Here is a 15,584-nt window from a genome sequence, read left to right as displayed (position 1 = left end):
AGGACCAATGAAATTAGATTCCCTCTTGCAAAGAATGCATCATCATCATTATCCCTTCAATCCGTGGATGTCGATTAAGGCAGCCCCCCGCAACTCTCTGATTCAGAGGGGTGGTTTAAATGTGAAAGACACACTTCAGTTGTACAACTGACTAGGTATCCCCTTTTCCCTTTCAATCATGACAAGGTAAAAATCTGTCATTCTGCCCCTGAACAATTCAGTCATTGAAAATAAGAATTTGTTCTTAAACTGACTTGCCTAGTTAAATAAAAAATAAAAAGACTGATTAAATATTTTATTAATCTAATATTCTTGTGTGTTTTTTACATTTTATTTTCAAATACATGACACATTTAGTAAATCGAGGATGAATTCGAAACTTCACGCATAGTAAAACCTTCGTATGACTTTATAAACATTGTGAGGTTAAAAATCGATAGGAGTGGGGGGAAAGGGGACTCGTGCATTCATAAGTACACCAAAGCACTTCTAAAAGGCCATTTCACACAAAAGCTCTTATTGCTCCTGTAAATCGTTCTGGATTAGGGTTAAGTGCCTTGCTCAAGGGCACACCGGCATATTTTTCACCTAGTCGGCTCGGGAATTCCAACCAGCAACATTTTGGTTAACGGGCCAACGCTCTTAACCGCTAGGCTACCTGCCGCCCTATATTCCACACTGTAGTATCCCTTGATCATGTGTAGTACTTACTATAGAATTTTGTAGTATACTATACACTGTAGTATCCGTCAAATCTGTAATGCTTACTATAGAATTGTGTAGTACACTATAGAATACTATAGTAACTATTACAGTATTATCCACACAAAAAAACACTGTAGTAAATACGACAGTAAAACACTACACTAACTACGGTAATACTAAAACAGGATTTAATTTGCATATTCCCCTCCCCCAATTTGTGGCACCCATGATTGAGAAACCTACATGCCAAGTATGTTGTGTTCCCTACAGGTTATAGAAGAGCAGAAGTTCTGAACTATCCATTCAGACTCCAGTCCTACTTACTTATAGGTTCTGGAAAATGTGCTCGTTTAGTATTTGTCTCGTAGGTTTCGTCAGTGAGAAAGAAGTGGTGGCTCTTTCAAAGATAAAACAAAAACACAATAGTAAATACTACAGTATTCACTGTAGTGTTTAGGGGACCGAAGACAAAAACAAAACAAAAAAATACACTACAGTGAATACTATAATATATAAATGTAGTAAAACTACAGTATTTATACTATAGTATTTTTTCATGTGGGTAACTCTACGTAGCAAAATAGCTGTTTTCATAAATCGATACTTGCGAGTCAAAGTATCGATACAATTATCATCCAAAATAATATACACAGTTACATAATGGCATATATACAGTATATGAGGCTAGTTGGAGTCAGTGTCACACTTTGTCTTCCGAAGTAGTAGTGATGGGGGGAAAAAATCTATACAGTTACATATCGCAACTGTATAGATTTTTTCCCCCCATCACTACTACTTCGGAAGACAAAGTGTGACACTGACTCCAACTAGCCTCATATACTGTATATATGCCATTTAGCAGATGCTTTTATCCCATGACTTACAGTCATGTTCGCATATATTTTCCATATGGGCGGCCCCCAGCGGGAATGGAACCAACGATAATTGGCGGTCCAAGCACCACGCTCTACCAACTGAGCCACACCGAACCGCAACCTAGATCTACTGATGTTACTGACTCGCTTCTCACTGACAGGATGACCTCACCAATTCCCAGCCACCCACACTGCTGTTGCTGCTGCCATGGCGATAGACGGGCCAGGACAAGACCCCGCCACCACATCACAAATCAGGGTCATTCTTAACCCCTGGGGTGTATCACGGCAACTAATAAATCCTTGCAGAAAATGTGTCATCTCTAACCCTATATCGGAAACGGCTTCAATATCACAGTGTTTATCTCAAGCCAAAACATGGTGGCATAAAATTAACTATCAAACCAAGCGAAAGTATTTTCTTCGCTCTCTTTTCATTTCTACGTGCATCTTCAGCCCAGGCTCAGATACAACTCTTCCAGCAGCAACACACACACCACCTTTCATCACAGGGCAGTTAGTTCCTCCCTGCCAGGTCCAATCTTTAATCTGCCACCGCGGTGTCAACAACATGGGTTGTCCTGCTGTAGCAGCAGAGGTACAGGGGCCAGATAGGCATCTCTACTCCTGCTGCATCCCCGTCCCTGACAGCCCTGGCCCTGGACTGCTGATGGGTGAAACCCAACCCGACCTGGGGCTGTTTGTGGTGGGGAGAGAGCCTTACTTACCACCTCCCTGGTCCTCCCTGTACCCCCAGAGAGGATCGGTTTCTCCGCACACAGTGAAATAGATAGCACCGATTAGATCGCAAGAAAGGCATTTCACTGTACTAGTGCACGTGACAAAAACGTGAAACTTGATTAGGCTTTATTATGAGTGGTTGGGAAAGTTGCATATTTCCTTTCCTGCTTGGGTTTGCCCCCGCTTAGCCTCTCCGCTTTCCCCTTTTCTCTGGCATAATTGACAGGCAGCTCTCTGGTAGGCGGAGGAGAGGAGGTGTAGTGCCTTTCGGGAGCTGACAAAAAAGATGAAGAGGTGGTTTCACAGGGTCCCGGCTCAGATACGGATATCCCCTATTAAAAAAATGCAGAGAGGGCTCTTTGTCAAAACAGAGGTGGTCACTGAATGATCGATTGCCGCAGACATCACTTTGAACATCACGCCGTGGAATGGCAGCAAGGAGTTCTGCTCTTTGAAATATAGTTTTCTAGTCAAGACTAATGTAGCACAGAACACGTGGAAGTGAACAGGGCTCTGCAGCGCGACTGTTTTTTCTCGCATAATGAGCTTAAATATTTTGCTGTGCGACCTGGAATTTTTATTTAGGCGCACCAGTGTGACTAGAAAATAAAAATATCCCAGACAATTGTTGCAATGATTACTTCACTGTACCGCAGCTTTGGAGAATACACTGAGTGCTTGCACCACTACTACAAAGAAAACAGCTTGTTGCTTTAAATATTTGTAATTGAGCTCCTAAATTGTTTAACTTAGGTGCACATGGGCTCCTTGTAAAAAATAAATGTAAAAAAGGTCAGCGTAGAGCCCCGGTGAAGACTATGAACTAAGGCAATTGAATAGGCCTAATAAAAAAAATCAACTGCAGAGACTGATATTCAGTCAGCGGGATGGGGAATTATTTATTTTTATTTAACTAGGCAAAAGGCAAGCACAAACATGCACACACAAAGTGTGCATTTGCTGCCAATGAACATACCAAGCACCAACAGTAAGTGTGCATAATAACACTAATTAAATCAATCAAATTAAAAGTGGCAGATAAGAGTTTATATCTGTTCGGATACAAGCCCCCAGGGGGGCCTTATGCAAGAGGCAATGGATGAAAAGACATGACACACTCACAGCATTTGCTTGCTTCTTTCTGCTCTGGCTGAGAGAACAGAGTATTTTATAATGAACAGCATAGTAGAGTGGCTAGCTGAATAGATGCCTGAACAGAAACCAGAGGGCTTTAATCCCTGTGGGCAGAGACAAGACAGCGCCAAGGACGGGGTGCTCGCGAAGACGAACCAAAAGAAATGTAATATTAATGTAGTAGAATCAGTGAAAGTGATTTTGGGATCATTCAGGTGAAATACCCCTATTAACACGACAAATTGACAGCATTTAGCTGAAATGATAAGCTGTAGGCTAAAATAACTGCTCTCTATTGTTAATGTGTAGAAGGAGGCAGTGCTTTAATCACAGCAGCGTACACAGCTAGAAGAGCCTACAGTTCTCAATGTCTGTCTGCTTAGATGAGATGGTAAAAATCCAATTCATACCATTTCCATGGACAGGATTTAAAAACAGCCTTCTTATTAAACCCTTACTTATATCGCTTCAATTTTATTTTCCCACTAACGTACTGTCAAATTAGATTTTGCTCTCCAGAACCTACCAACCATTTCACAAAGAGGTCAATATAATTGTCTACAGACACTGTTTTGGGAAAACAAGAGCACACTGACAAGCATTTCACCATGGCAACAGATGGAATACTGCATCTCATTGCCCTGTCCTTTTTTTATTTCATAAATTTGTCAGCAGCCAGGAAAGCACTTGCTTTAATTAGTTAGCCTGATCAATAGACACAGCTAAATATACCCGTCGTTAATAGATCACACACATCCAGCGTATTAAACACGCTTTTAGCTTCAATGCAAGAAAAGGCTGAAGAGTGAGTACTCATTAGCAGTGTGTGTGCGTCTGTAAGCGAGGACGAGAGAAAGAAGAGGAAAGAAACAGCAGAATGCAGAAACTGAAGCTATTTAAATACTTGCTCACTAGCTACAGGGAACAGCCAGACACCATCTGCAGAGGTTGAGTGAGCGAGCCAGGGACCGGGCACCCCTGAACACCTCTCCCACCATGCACTACAGACAAAAGCCTAAACAAGCAAGAGACAACAAGACATTGGAACAACCTTGCTGAGAAATCCAAACTGTAAAAGTGACACTCAATACATCTCTCCAACAGTCTTTCTGACAAAGAGTCAGGACAGACTACTACACACCGTGTATCGACATCATCACTGTTACACTGTAATTCACAAGGGACAGGACCACCTGATGCTTTCCCATGGGGCCGCAGCGAGGTACCGTACCAAGAGAACTACACCCTGCAGCACCAGCCTCCTCTGTGCGTCAGCGGTGCCACGACTCATCTAGTCAGGGAGAAACACTGATTCAGGGGAGCTTGGCGGCTGAACTGAACCTTGATTTCATGCATGAACTATTTATGCTGCAGAGAGGCTATAAATAGAACCGGTTCTCTGTTGTCGAATAAGGAAGATGGGCTTCTTGCTGCAGCTCTGCCACTGCAGCTGGAGTAGCCACTCTGACTGACTAACATTGGGCTTAAACTTACTCGAAAGAGCCTAGGATTCAAGCGGGGAGAGGTTGGCAGGTGCATGTAGCATGGAAACATCAACGGAAAAATATACACTGTTAAAAACATGTCAGATTGAATAAGATTGAATAAACGAAATAGGGTTCTAATAAGCCTCCATATAAGCAATCATTTGGATGGTTAGTTTCTTATCTATAGGTTACCATCATACTTCGTTTTCTTCATTACACCTTTTATACCAATGGTAAGCAATATACTGCATAGACTTGAGCTGTTGCCATCCTCACATCACAAGTCACTTTCTGTCGAGTGATCCCTTTGTATTTTCTGCCCTCTTGTGGTAGGAGAGAATGACATAATGTGTACAGAAAAATACTATGTGCCTGGTTGATTTGGCTGGAAATAAACAATGTCTCCAGGGCGTTTTGGGGAGCTAAAACGTCAGGAAAATTAAATGCATGTACTTGAAGGTAGAATATGATTCGTTATTGAGACACACAGACAAGTACTCTCGTGCAGATTTCCACGGATTAACGAGCTAAATATTTGGTTGACAATCAAAGTGTATTTACCTTTCTGTGCAGGTGTACCAGTGTCATTTGATAATTCTTCACACTTCAGAGTTTGCACGAGGGCTTCAGGGCTGATTTGTGTGCCAGCAAAGATTCCACTTGGAAAGGAACTCAGTGGTTTCTGTTGGAAGAGAACATCCACATTGACACCCAACATAAATATAATACAAAAAATACACGCTTCATACTAATTTCTCTATAGCCAGCTAAATGTATACATTATGATCCTAACTAGCTGACAACTAACGTTAGCTAGCTAGTGAAATAGCTAACTGTTAGCTAGCTAACGTTAACTGTTCTAACAGCTTTAGCTATAATGTTAGCTAAACCATCTAAAAGAGACGGAGTTGGCAAGCGAACGTTAAATTATGTGTTGATAAAATACCTTCGCGTTTTCATCCTTCTTTATGTGCAGCTGTGCATTGTTTGTCTTGTTTACATCGAAGATGAATGAACCACTTGTGATCACAGGAATCGGTGCCTTTTCTAAATCTGTGGATCTTGCGCCACCGGACGGGGGACTGTCAAGTTTAACCGCAGCCTGATGAAGCTTTTCACGGACCCGCTTTATCTTTCCAACCATACTGTCTTTTAGTTACTGAGTTAAATAAAGATACAATCTGTCTCCAAAACCACACTCATGCTCGAGCTAGCTAAAAACGTGGAAAATCTTTTGACAACAACAAAATGTGCGTCCCTCTGATATGTGACCGGGGGAAACAATTTTGTGCAAACTATAGTTCCGCCTCATCCTCACAAAGTCCCGCAGTGACTGATGGAGTGAGTGACCCCCAAAAAATAGGCCTACAAGAAAACAAAATGGGTGAAGTAAATCAAGACCGTATATCTAAATAAGATAAAATGTCATATGTACTTTATCTTTGTAATATAGATACATGATCTAATCTCACCAGCCTCTGCATTCCTTAGATAAATGAAAATCATCTTTATTTGCAAATGGATATGGCAAATAACATGGCAAATAACTAACTACTGTAGTACATGCATACATAGCTAAATACATATACAAATAATACAGGTCTATGAAGTCTGAACTGGACAATAGTACAAAAAAGATTTAATAGATATGCTATAACACAATACAATTGGCTATACATCAAGGCTCTCCAACTCTTTTCCTGGAGAGCTACCGTCCTGTAGGTTTTCACTCCAACCCTAATCGAGCACACCCAATTCTAATAATTAGCTGGTTGATAAAGCTGGTTGTTAGTTACAACTGGGATTGGAGATAAAAATCTACAGTAGGGTAGCTCTCCAGGAACAGGGTTGGAGACCCCTGCTATACATCACAAACACACACAGTGTGTGTACAAAAATATACAACTGTTAAGCCAGCAGCAAATATTGAAATCTATAAAATTATCCAAAACAGATGACACGAGTTGAGGCATTTTTTAGTTTCGCTATAATTTCTATTTATACTAAACGGATTGTTCTGAATATTGTTCATGGAAATGATAATATGCATTAGAGAGAGAGCGAGAGAGATGAGGAATGGAGTATATTTTGTTTTCATTGGCATCATAACCCATTTTAAACCAAAACTTGCCAATGGGCAAAAGAGGGAGGAAATGTGTCCTGCAGTAAGCCTAGGCAACTCTAACCAAACAGCCTCATCAATGTTACATTCTTGAGGAGCTTTTGGTTCATTGAAAATAATGTGGTGTGGATAATTATGTTGAAATGTGTCATCACTCTTGACCAGTGGAGGCACACTTCTTCGCTACATATCATTGCAGCAAAACAAAAAATGATCTCAAATACAGTTGTGTAGTTGACTAGCATTTGATGACATAGAGTTGGAAAAACAGAATCATCCCAGAGCCAGTTCTTCAGTAATACATCTGATTGGGAATAGACACTGTAAATATAGAATTGTAGATCACAAGTGAAAACCACACCAATCATACTTTCTAAAAGTACATTAATACCTACAAAAAACCTTTGGCTTAGTATATGCACAACATTACATACTCTTTCTAGGAAGTAGCTACAGGAAGTATTCATTACATAGTTTGTGAAACTAGCTCTTGAATGTCAAAACTGTCTGGTAAAACTCGGAATGATGGCTTGTTCTCTTTTAGTCACGTCTTCCGCCTTCAGGGTCTTTCACCTTCAGTGTTTTCTATCTACAAGTCTTGTAAATGCCAGAGAGGTAAGCAGCGACTGGAATCTCTAACGTTCAGCTCATACCAGGTTAGTGATTCTAACATGTACAAATAAGGAGGTGGGAGGAATACTGGTTCCGTCCTTAGACAGGCCTGTAATCGAACCCACAAACGCTGATGCTCCAGATACACAACTAGTCTAAAGAAGGCCAGTTTTATTGCTTCTTTAATCAGGACAACAGTTTTCAGCTGTGCTAACATAATTGCAAAAGGGTTTTCGAATGATCAATTAGCCTTTTAAAATTATAAACTTGGATTAACTAACACACCGTGCCATTGGAACAGGAGTGTTGGTTGCTGATAATGGGCCTCTGTAATCCTATGTAGATATTCCATTTTAAAAAATCGGCAATTTCCAGCTACAATAGTCATTTACAACATTAACAATGTCTACGCTGTATTTCTGATTAATTTGATTATATTTTAATGGACAAAAAAAAACACTTTTATTTCAAAAACAAGGACATTTCTCAGTGACCCCAAACTTTTGAACGGTAGTGTATGACTGTCATATTAGGAGGTTATATATTGAGTTTGTACAAAATGCTTAAATACATGGATGAGTCTTACCTTGCTGAATACATGAGAAAGGCAAGGTATACTGTCCGACAAAATCATTCCTTGACGCCTTGTCGTAGTCCTCCACGACAAAGCGTACCAGGGCCAGTTCAGGCACATGGATGGTGAACCGCAAAGTGTCCGCAAAATCCACACTGGATTGAACCCTGAGCAAACACAATTCATTAATATATAAAATAATAGAATATAATACTGTAATATACTGCTTTTTGTATCAGCATTTCTGTGAAAAGTTACATTATAACCATTTATGTGGTTGGGATTTAAAGGGTGTATATATTACCATTGTTGTCTATGTATCTGGTCTCCTGCTTGGCCTGGTCTAGAGGAAGTCCATGGATCTCCACTCTCACAAACGGGTCCACAACGGAGCTCTCCTTGATATTCACTTTGGGAAGCTGCTGTGCACTGATCACCTTGAAAACACACACACAATGAGAGAGCTTGAGGTCAGATGGGTAGGTTAGCATTCCACTTGGTTGCTGTCGTTTTTCTGTTGTAGCTCAGGTTGTGTCTTAGGTAGGTCTCAGTTTGTTATTTGTACCTGAAAGCAGAGACTGCTGAGTTGGTAGCCTTCCCGGTTCTGTGGAACCTCAGGATCGAACCTCCTCTCTGACATCCTCATGAAGTCAGGTTTGAGGACATAGCCACAGCGGCCATTTTGACTGAACAGTCCATCGTTGAGGTTCATCTCAACCCCTGCCGTCTGGAAATTCAACACAACTGAGGTAGCAAGGAAAACAGAGACATTAACCAACTGATCCGAATGAACAGAAATATGAGCTTAACTAGATTCACAAAGTCATGTTGGGAAATTGGACATTTACATTTTGTTTAATCATTGTGTCGTGCCTTAGAACAATCTAAAATGGCCCTCACCTATTTGAGTCCCTGTGTTCCACGTCACCTGTGGGTTGAAGTTGGAGGAGTCTGTTCTGAGGCCACTGGGATAAACCCTGGTCAGCTGCCTGGCATTGTGATGCACAAACTCTTCCCCTGGGAGAGACAGGCAGTTAATCATACATGAGATGAGCTTGAGGAACCATGCAATTGAACAGTACACAGACAAAGCACTGTGTCTTCTAGTCGTTCTGCCTCTGTTTCGGCCTTGCCACTGAATGAATAACAGACTAAATCTCACGAATCAGACAACATTTCCTTTTAGTAAATCAACAACTTTTGGCTTCTGTTTTGAGGTCCAAACAGAACGACACAAACTGTCCTGAGTGAGTTAGTGACTGGTTGACCCTGACTGATGATGTCATGAGTTACTGTAGGGATTCAAGCCCCACTTGCCTCTCTCAAGTGTTTACGGGATTTGGACTCTGTGAAGGAGTATATCTCGTAGAACTTGGAGTGAATGCGGGAGTGCTTGAAGCTGCTGAAGTGGACACTCTTGCAGTAAACCACGCAGTCCGACAGCTCCTTTGACAGATGCTGCTTCGATTTCTGAAGAAAAGAAGGAGAGTTGAATTGAATAAGCTTTTTTGATCCACAGCGGGGAAATTGGAGTGTTGACCTTACTAAGCTACCTTCAATTCAACTACATATAAATTGAGCAATGGCTTGGAGCAACTGCACTAGGAGGATTGGATACATACAGTAAAACCCTAGTTTTGACAATAGACAAGGCTGTGCGATAAGGGCAACGTGGCACTCGTAAAGTTCGAGAGAAAGAGTGGAGTGTAGCTAGCCATGGGTGAAAGCTGCAAGTGCACCCGGGACAACCCCAATATGGAGTAAGTGATACTTCACTATGAAGCCAACCACAGTAGGTCTGCCAGTGCCAATCAGGCTTCGATGACCGTAAGGTTGAGGTATGCAGGCGGGCACACGGCCAGACTAATTAGCAATGCAACCAGGTGTCCCAGTCCTAGTGCACACCTGGGCTGCCTCTGTATGAAAGCAGATCCGGGGCCGAACACAAACAGAGACTCTGAGCTACAGTCTGTGTTTAGGACAGGACAGCCATCATCAGAGTAGTTACACCAGGGCCAAGGTCATCCCAGAGCTCACTGCTCCTGTAGACTACTGGCTTTACCCCTGATTGCCATATTGATCAAACCATGTCATCCCTAGTATGGCATTCTAATTTATGCCGTTCATTAAACATAGAGTGCCAATGTTAAATGATGTCTTAGACCCATGGACATCCATCTAATCTGTTAATGGACACTACTTGTTATTGACCGATATCCTGAAAGAACCAAGAATAAAGTCAGAGGTGCTTCAGTGTCTCATATTAGAGGGCTTTCTACCTCTACCCGCAACCTTCCACCCAACAGTCAGTCAGTCAGTCAGTCAGTCAGTCAGTCAGTCAGTCAGTCAGTCAGTCAGTCAGTCAGTCAGTCAGTCAGTCAGTCAGTCAGTCAGTCAGTCTTCTCTCTCAAGACAGTAGTACAGTCTTGAAAGAGTGTTGGTGCCGTCGGCTCTCTCGTCCTCTCTCTGTCTATGGCTATCTCTGGTGTTCGTATGGCACCATTAGGAGGCTCACTTGGTCTAGTCGCTGGCTTTAGCCCTATATCTTTCATGAGCGATGTCAGAGTTGAATGCAACTCTTGGACAATATCAGTCCTATAACAGTGTTATAACTTGGTTAAGTCAACACATCAGCAGATTCGGACTAAGATGATACACTTTTGCCCTGATGGAATTGAGGGACAATGGAGAAGTGAGTGACTGACGTCTTCTGCTAAGTGGATATGAGAGCGGGAGATGGAGTTGAGAAGGAGTGACTGAAATATATACAACTACATCATGGCAGGCCCAGAGTTTAGTGACAGGACTAGGGTTGCAAAGCTACCGGTAGTTTACCAAAGTTACCGGAATCCTCAGTAATTTGGGTAATTAACAGAACATCTATGCCAATCTATCGTAACTTTGGTAATGTATACTTGAATAACTTAAAAATATATATATTCATATATAGTATAAATTGTTTTTTGTCTGTGTCCATATTGTCCTTGAGTTTCTAGTAGATAGACCACATGGTTCAAGAGAAAATAGACTAATTAATGAAAAAAAGCCCACTGCGGAGGTTCAGTGAATTCTAATGAAAGTGCTCTTCAATTATCTTTGAGGCACATTCTGTCAACAAGATCAACTGGTTTAATAATGCACATACTGTACACTGACTCCACCCTTAAGTGTGTTGTTGAGGGCGGCAGGTCGTCTAGAGAAGGGTTTCCCAAACTCGGTCCAAAGCTGTTCACTCGCTCCCTCTAGCTAAATGGAGGGCCGAGGGGGCAACGTTAGTGAATTGGACCTCCACTTAAGATGGCAATCAAACTGCATCCAGTTTCAACTGGGATTCCCCCGAGGGAACGTGGATAGCGCAATAGCTGAGGGGGTCAAAATAACGTGTTTGGACTGCAGCCCATGGCAATTTGACATAGGTAAACTCAATATGGCCGCCGGTCCACCCATTGCAGAATGCTGGCTTGAATTGGAATAGTAATGTCCGTTGTAGTAATTGTATTTCTGTGGGGACAATTCTGTCCCATCACCACCACCATCACGCCACGTTTGCCCTTGCCGTGACGTGGTGAGAGTCAGATCAGAGCAGATTACCTGGCTACTGTTCCTGGTGCCTGCCTCACCTCAGGAGAAGGAAAGCTGACGGGTATCTTTCCATCCAGGGTGCTTCTCAGCAGCAGGTCCCCAAGGATGGTGTTGAGGTGTTGGGCCATGACTCGCTGCTGTTCAACACCGCAGTGGTTCTTGGTGGACAGGATAACCGGGTATTCTGATACCTGGGAGGAAGGGGAGAGTGAATAATTCAACACTGGACTGCAGCATTCTCAGTGTGAGGAGAAAGGCTGTACCTGCTACCAGTCTCTATACACCAGCAGCTTCTCCACTCAGGCAGACAGGACAGGGGTCGCATGGAGCAGCCCAGGCCACCATCCAGTTGCAGACAGACAGAGAGTGTGTCCCAAACGGCACCCTCTATGTAGTCCATCCACTACATTCTGGGCTGTCCTGTATGAGTGACTGCATCCCAAATGGCACCTTATTCCCTATGCAGTGCACTACTTTTGACCAGGGCCCTGAAACCCTGACCCACAACATGAACCTGGCGGCATGGGAGGACCATTTTGGCACAGAACAGGATAAGTCTTTGACAGGCCGGTCATGTGCTGGTTTACTGTGTGAGAGCTCTGTGTGAGAGCTCTGAGGTTTAATCTTGTCATTACAATTTCTTCGGATTAAATAAATACCTCGAAGGCATAGTTTCTCAGTGCGTTCACAACATCTTTGAAGGGGATCTTGGAGGTGAAAGTGTGTCCGTGGTAGACGATAGACTCTCCATTGGGACCGTCCCAACAGTCTACTTCTACACACCGACAGCCTCGCTTCAAAGCCCTAACGAGGAAGAAACAAGTTATTTTTGGACTTTGTCCCAGAGTATATTCATTTGAATGGACAATGATCAATCCCTCAGATTCTGTCTTCCAAAAGTTGTGTCGTAATTCACCTCAAGACAGAGATCAAGATCGTCTCTCAAGAACGGCCTACTAAGCCTTCCCATCAGCCACCACTGGTGTAGAGTACATATGTATCCCTCGACACTGCTGTGTCCTCGAAGCTGGTCCTCCATCAGGTATGTGTTGTGTGAAGAGGAGATGAAGTAGTGGTTGAGGGGCTGGGTCATGTCCTGGCACAAGCTCTATTGTCTGGGGTGGAAGATGGAGCCCTCAGCCGATGCCAGGTACATCAGTAAACTGTCGATAGACATAGCCTTCAGCATCTTGGCTATGGAACACAAAAACTTTAAAAAACTAAAAAACTAAAATTGCAATCAGTTCAAACCATATCTTTTTATTTTTCATTACATCCATCATTAATTCATATTCATTAAAATATATTTGTTCTTGGTTGAAATAACAAGAACTGCTTGACCATGATGTTGACCTGATGACATGGTTATTGACCTGATAATTCGTAGGGTGTGATTGTTCAGCTATAGCCACAAATCATGTCAGGGTCAGAGGTCAGTACTACCTATGTCAGAGGGTTCGTAGCGCTCGATGAGCTCCATGGCCAGCTGCTGAACCTCGTCCACCTCCTCCAGTTGTTCATCTCTCAGGAACTCCTCCAGGTCCCGCAGAGACAGCTTCTGTACGTCGCCAGAGTAGTCCTGGAACACCCTGAGAACGTCCTCTCTCTGGGTCAGCATCTTATGGAACAGAACAAATTCATCAGGGCTTTGTAAATACTTTTGATTGATTGGTTTAGCTTGTCAGAAAGGATACTGGTCAAGCTTCTCACTCTCGCCCATGTTCTCCAGGTTCTCGATCAGCTTCCGCATACCTTTGATCCAGGACTGGGCCTCATCCGCTGAGCCTGCCACCAGGTCCAGGTTACCACGGCGACCACGGAATACCAGGGTGAAGCAGCGGCCTGAGGGAAACTCGTCTGCGATGCTTAGCAGAACCTCTGACTGGTGGCCCTCACGCACCGTCTCCACGTCACTCACAGAGACTGTTGAAAAGGAGAAGAGAAGCTGAATATTATCTACTTAGGTATCTCTTTAGGTATTCAGCGATCTCCTTAGGTTTTCTTTAGGCCCTTTGCTCCACTCGTGGCTAAAGGGAATAAGTCAAGTCTTTAGGTACACGGTGAACCCTATAGCCCAATATTATCACTCACTTCAGTGATGATAAAACTAGAGCACTGCAACGACAAAATTACTCAAAGCTGTGTACAAAACATTAGGAACACATGCTCTTTCCATGACATAGACTGACCAGGTGAATCCAGGTGTCACTTGTTAAATCCACTTGAATCAGTAGAGATGAAGGGCGAGACTGGTTAAAGAAGGATTTTTAAGCCTTGAGACAATTGAGACATGGATTGTGTGTGTGCCATTCAGAGGGTGAATGAACTGGTTTGAGTGTGTCAAGAACTGCAACATTGCTGGGTTTTTCACGCTCAACAGTTTCCTGTGTGTATCAAGAATGGTCCACGAACCAAAGGACATCCAGCCAACGTGACACAACTGTGGGAAGCACTGGAGTCAGCATAGGGCAGCATCCCTGTGGAACGATTTTGACGCCTTGTAGAGTCCATGCTCCGACGAATTGAGGCTGTTCTGAGGGCAAAAGGGGGTGCAACTCAACATAAGGAAGGTGTTCCTAATGTTTTGTACAGTCAGTATATAGCCTGCTGCCGAACATAATCTTGATGTGGACAATGATATAATATGTATCAAATGTAAGAAAATGTGTGTCTGTCAGTAGGTGATGTTGTCTAAACGTTGTCTAAACATGGTCTAAGCATGTACTGTAAATGTCACTACTCACATGTGGAGTGGGTGTTCCCGGCCTTCTTGGACTTGTACCAAGATGGTCATGCAGTCCTTCTGCAGCTTGAAGAAGCGCTGCTTCTTCCATGTGCGAGACTTAATCTTCCTCATCACCGTGCCAATGATCATGGACTGGAGGTTGTCATCGCCCTGGATACCTGATCAGACACATTAGGGAAAGTAGGAGTCAGGGGCTGAAGTCGAGTAGGAGACAAGGCCCAGATAACTGTCCTGTCCTGACATACATTATGGCAACCGCTCAATATCAGTCAACAGTAGCCTGGTCCCAGATCTGTTTGTGTCGTCTTGTCAACTCGTACAGATCTGGGATCAGTCTAAGTGAACGGGACATCCATCTCAGTCTCACACAGACCCAGAGATTCATACACACGGCCCACCGGGCATACACTGGTTCAATCAACGTTGTTGCAATGTCATTTGTCAACATATTGTGATGTGGAATCAACGTGGAAAACGTAGAAACATTACAAAATCATTTTCATCCTATATTCAATATACTGTAAATTGGGGTGGTTGAAATTATGTTGAATTTCATATTTGATAGACGGTATATTATTTGACCTTGTTTCAATGTTGATAGTAACATTTTATTTTTGAATCCACCTCAATCTTTTCAGCATCATGCCATCAACCTAAATAATGAGGTATATCGAAATAAAATGTGAAGGCAGAGTCCAACGATTCCTTCCTAAACAGTGACTCCTACTGGTATATGAGGGGGAAACACACTCCAGTGAGAACAAGTCAACAATCCAGATGGCTACATCTAAACTCAGCAAAAAAAGAAATGTCCCTTTTTCAGGACCCTGTCTTTCAAAGATAATTCGTAAAAATCCAAATAACTTCACAGATCTTCATTGTAAAGGGTTTGTACGTTTCCCACTGTTTCCCATGCTTGTTCAATGAACCATATACAATTAACGAACATGCAACTGTTGGACGGGCGTTAAGACACTAACAGCTTACAGATGGTAGGCAATTAAGG

At 42.7% G+C, this 15,584-nt stretch overlaps 1 protein-coding gene and 1 pseudogene across 2 annotated transcripts in view; both read right to left on the bottom strand.

Annotated features, from left to right (window-relative positions):
• The window catches only part of LOC115129675 (ribosome biogenesis protein SLX9 homolog), a 29,013-nt gene extending 19,706 nt beyond the window's left edge, over positions 1-9,307 (bottom strand). Inside the window, exons 1-5 of one of the 2 annotated variants that reach the window (XM_029660285.2) lie at positions 9,151-9,307; positions 8,816-8,994; positions 8,555-8,687; positions 8,263-8,417; positions 5,504-5,624 (exon numbers count right to left, since the gene is read on the bottom strand). In XM_029660285.2, the coding sequence (XP_029516145.2) occupies positions 5,504-5,624; positions 8,263-8,417; positions 8,555-8,687; positions 8,816-8,994; positions 9,151-9,292 (730 nt within the window). In that variant the 5' untranslated portion in view covers positions 9,293-9,307. The remainder of the gene's footprint in view (positions 1-5,503; positions 5,625-8,262; positions 8,418-8,554; positions 8,688-8,815; positions 8,995-9,150) is intronic. The other variant, XM_065018761.1, reaches the window with a different exon arrangement.
• Positions 9,308-13,224: 3,917 nt separating this feature from the next.
• LOC115129863 (1-phosphatidylinositol 4,5-bisphosphate phosphodiesterase delta-4-like) lies at positions 13,225-15,492 on the bottom strand (annotated as a pseudogene).
• Positions 15,493-15,584: the final 92 nt, after the last annotated feature.

Source organism: Oncorhynchus nerka, linkage group LG5 (assembly GCF_034236695.1).
Source record: "Oncorhynchus nerka isolate Pitt River linkage group LG5, Oner_Uvic_2.0, whole genome shotgun sequence".
Classification (NCBI taxonomy): domain Eukaryota; kingdom Metazoa; phylum Chordata; class Actinopteri; order Salmoniformes; family Salmonidae; genus Oncorhynchus; species Oncorhynchus nerka.
This window is presented reverse-complemented; position numbering and strand designations above follow the sequence as displayed.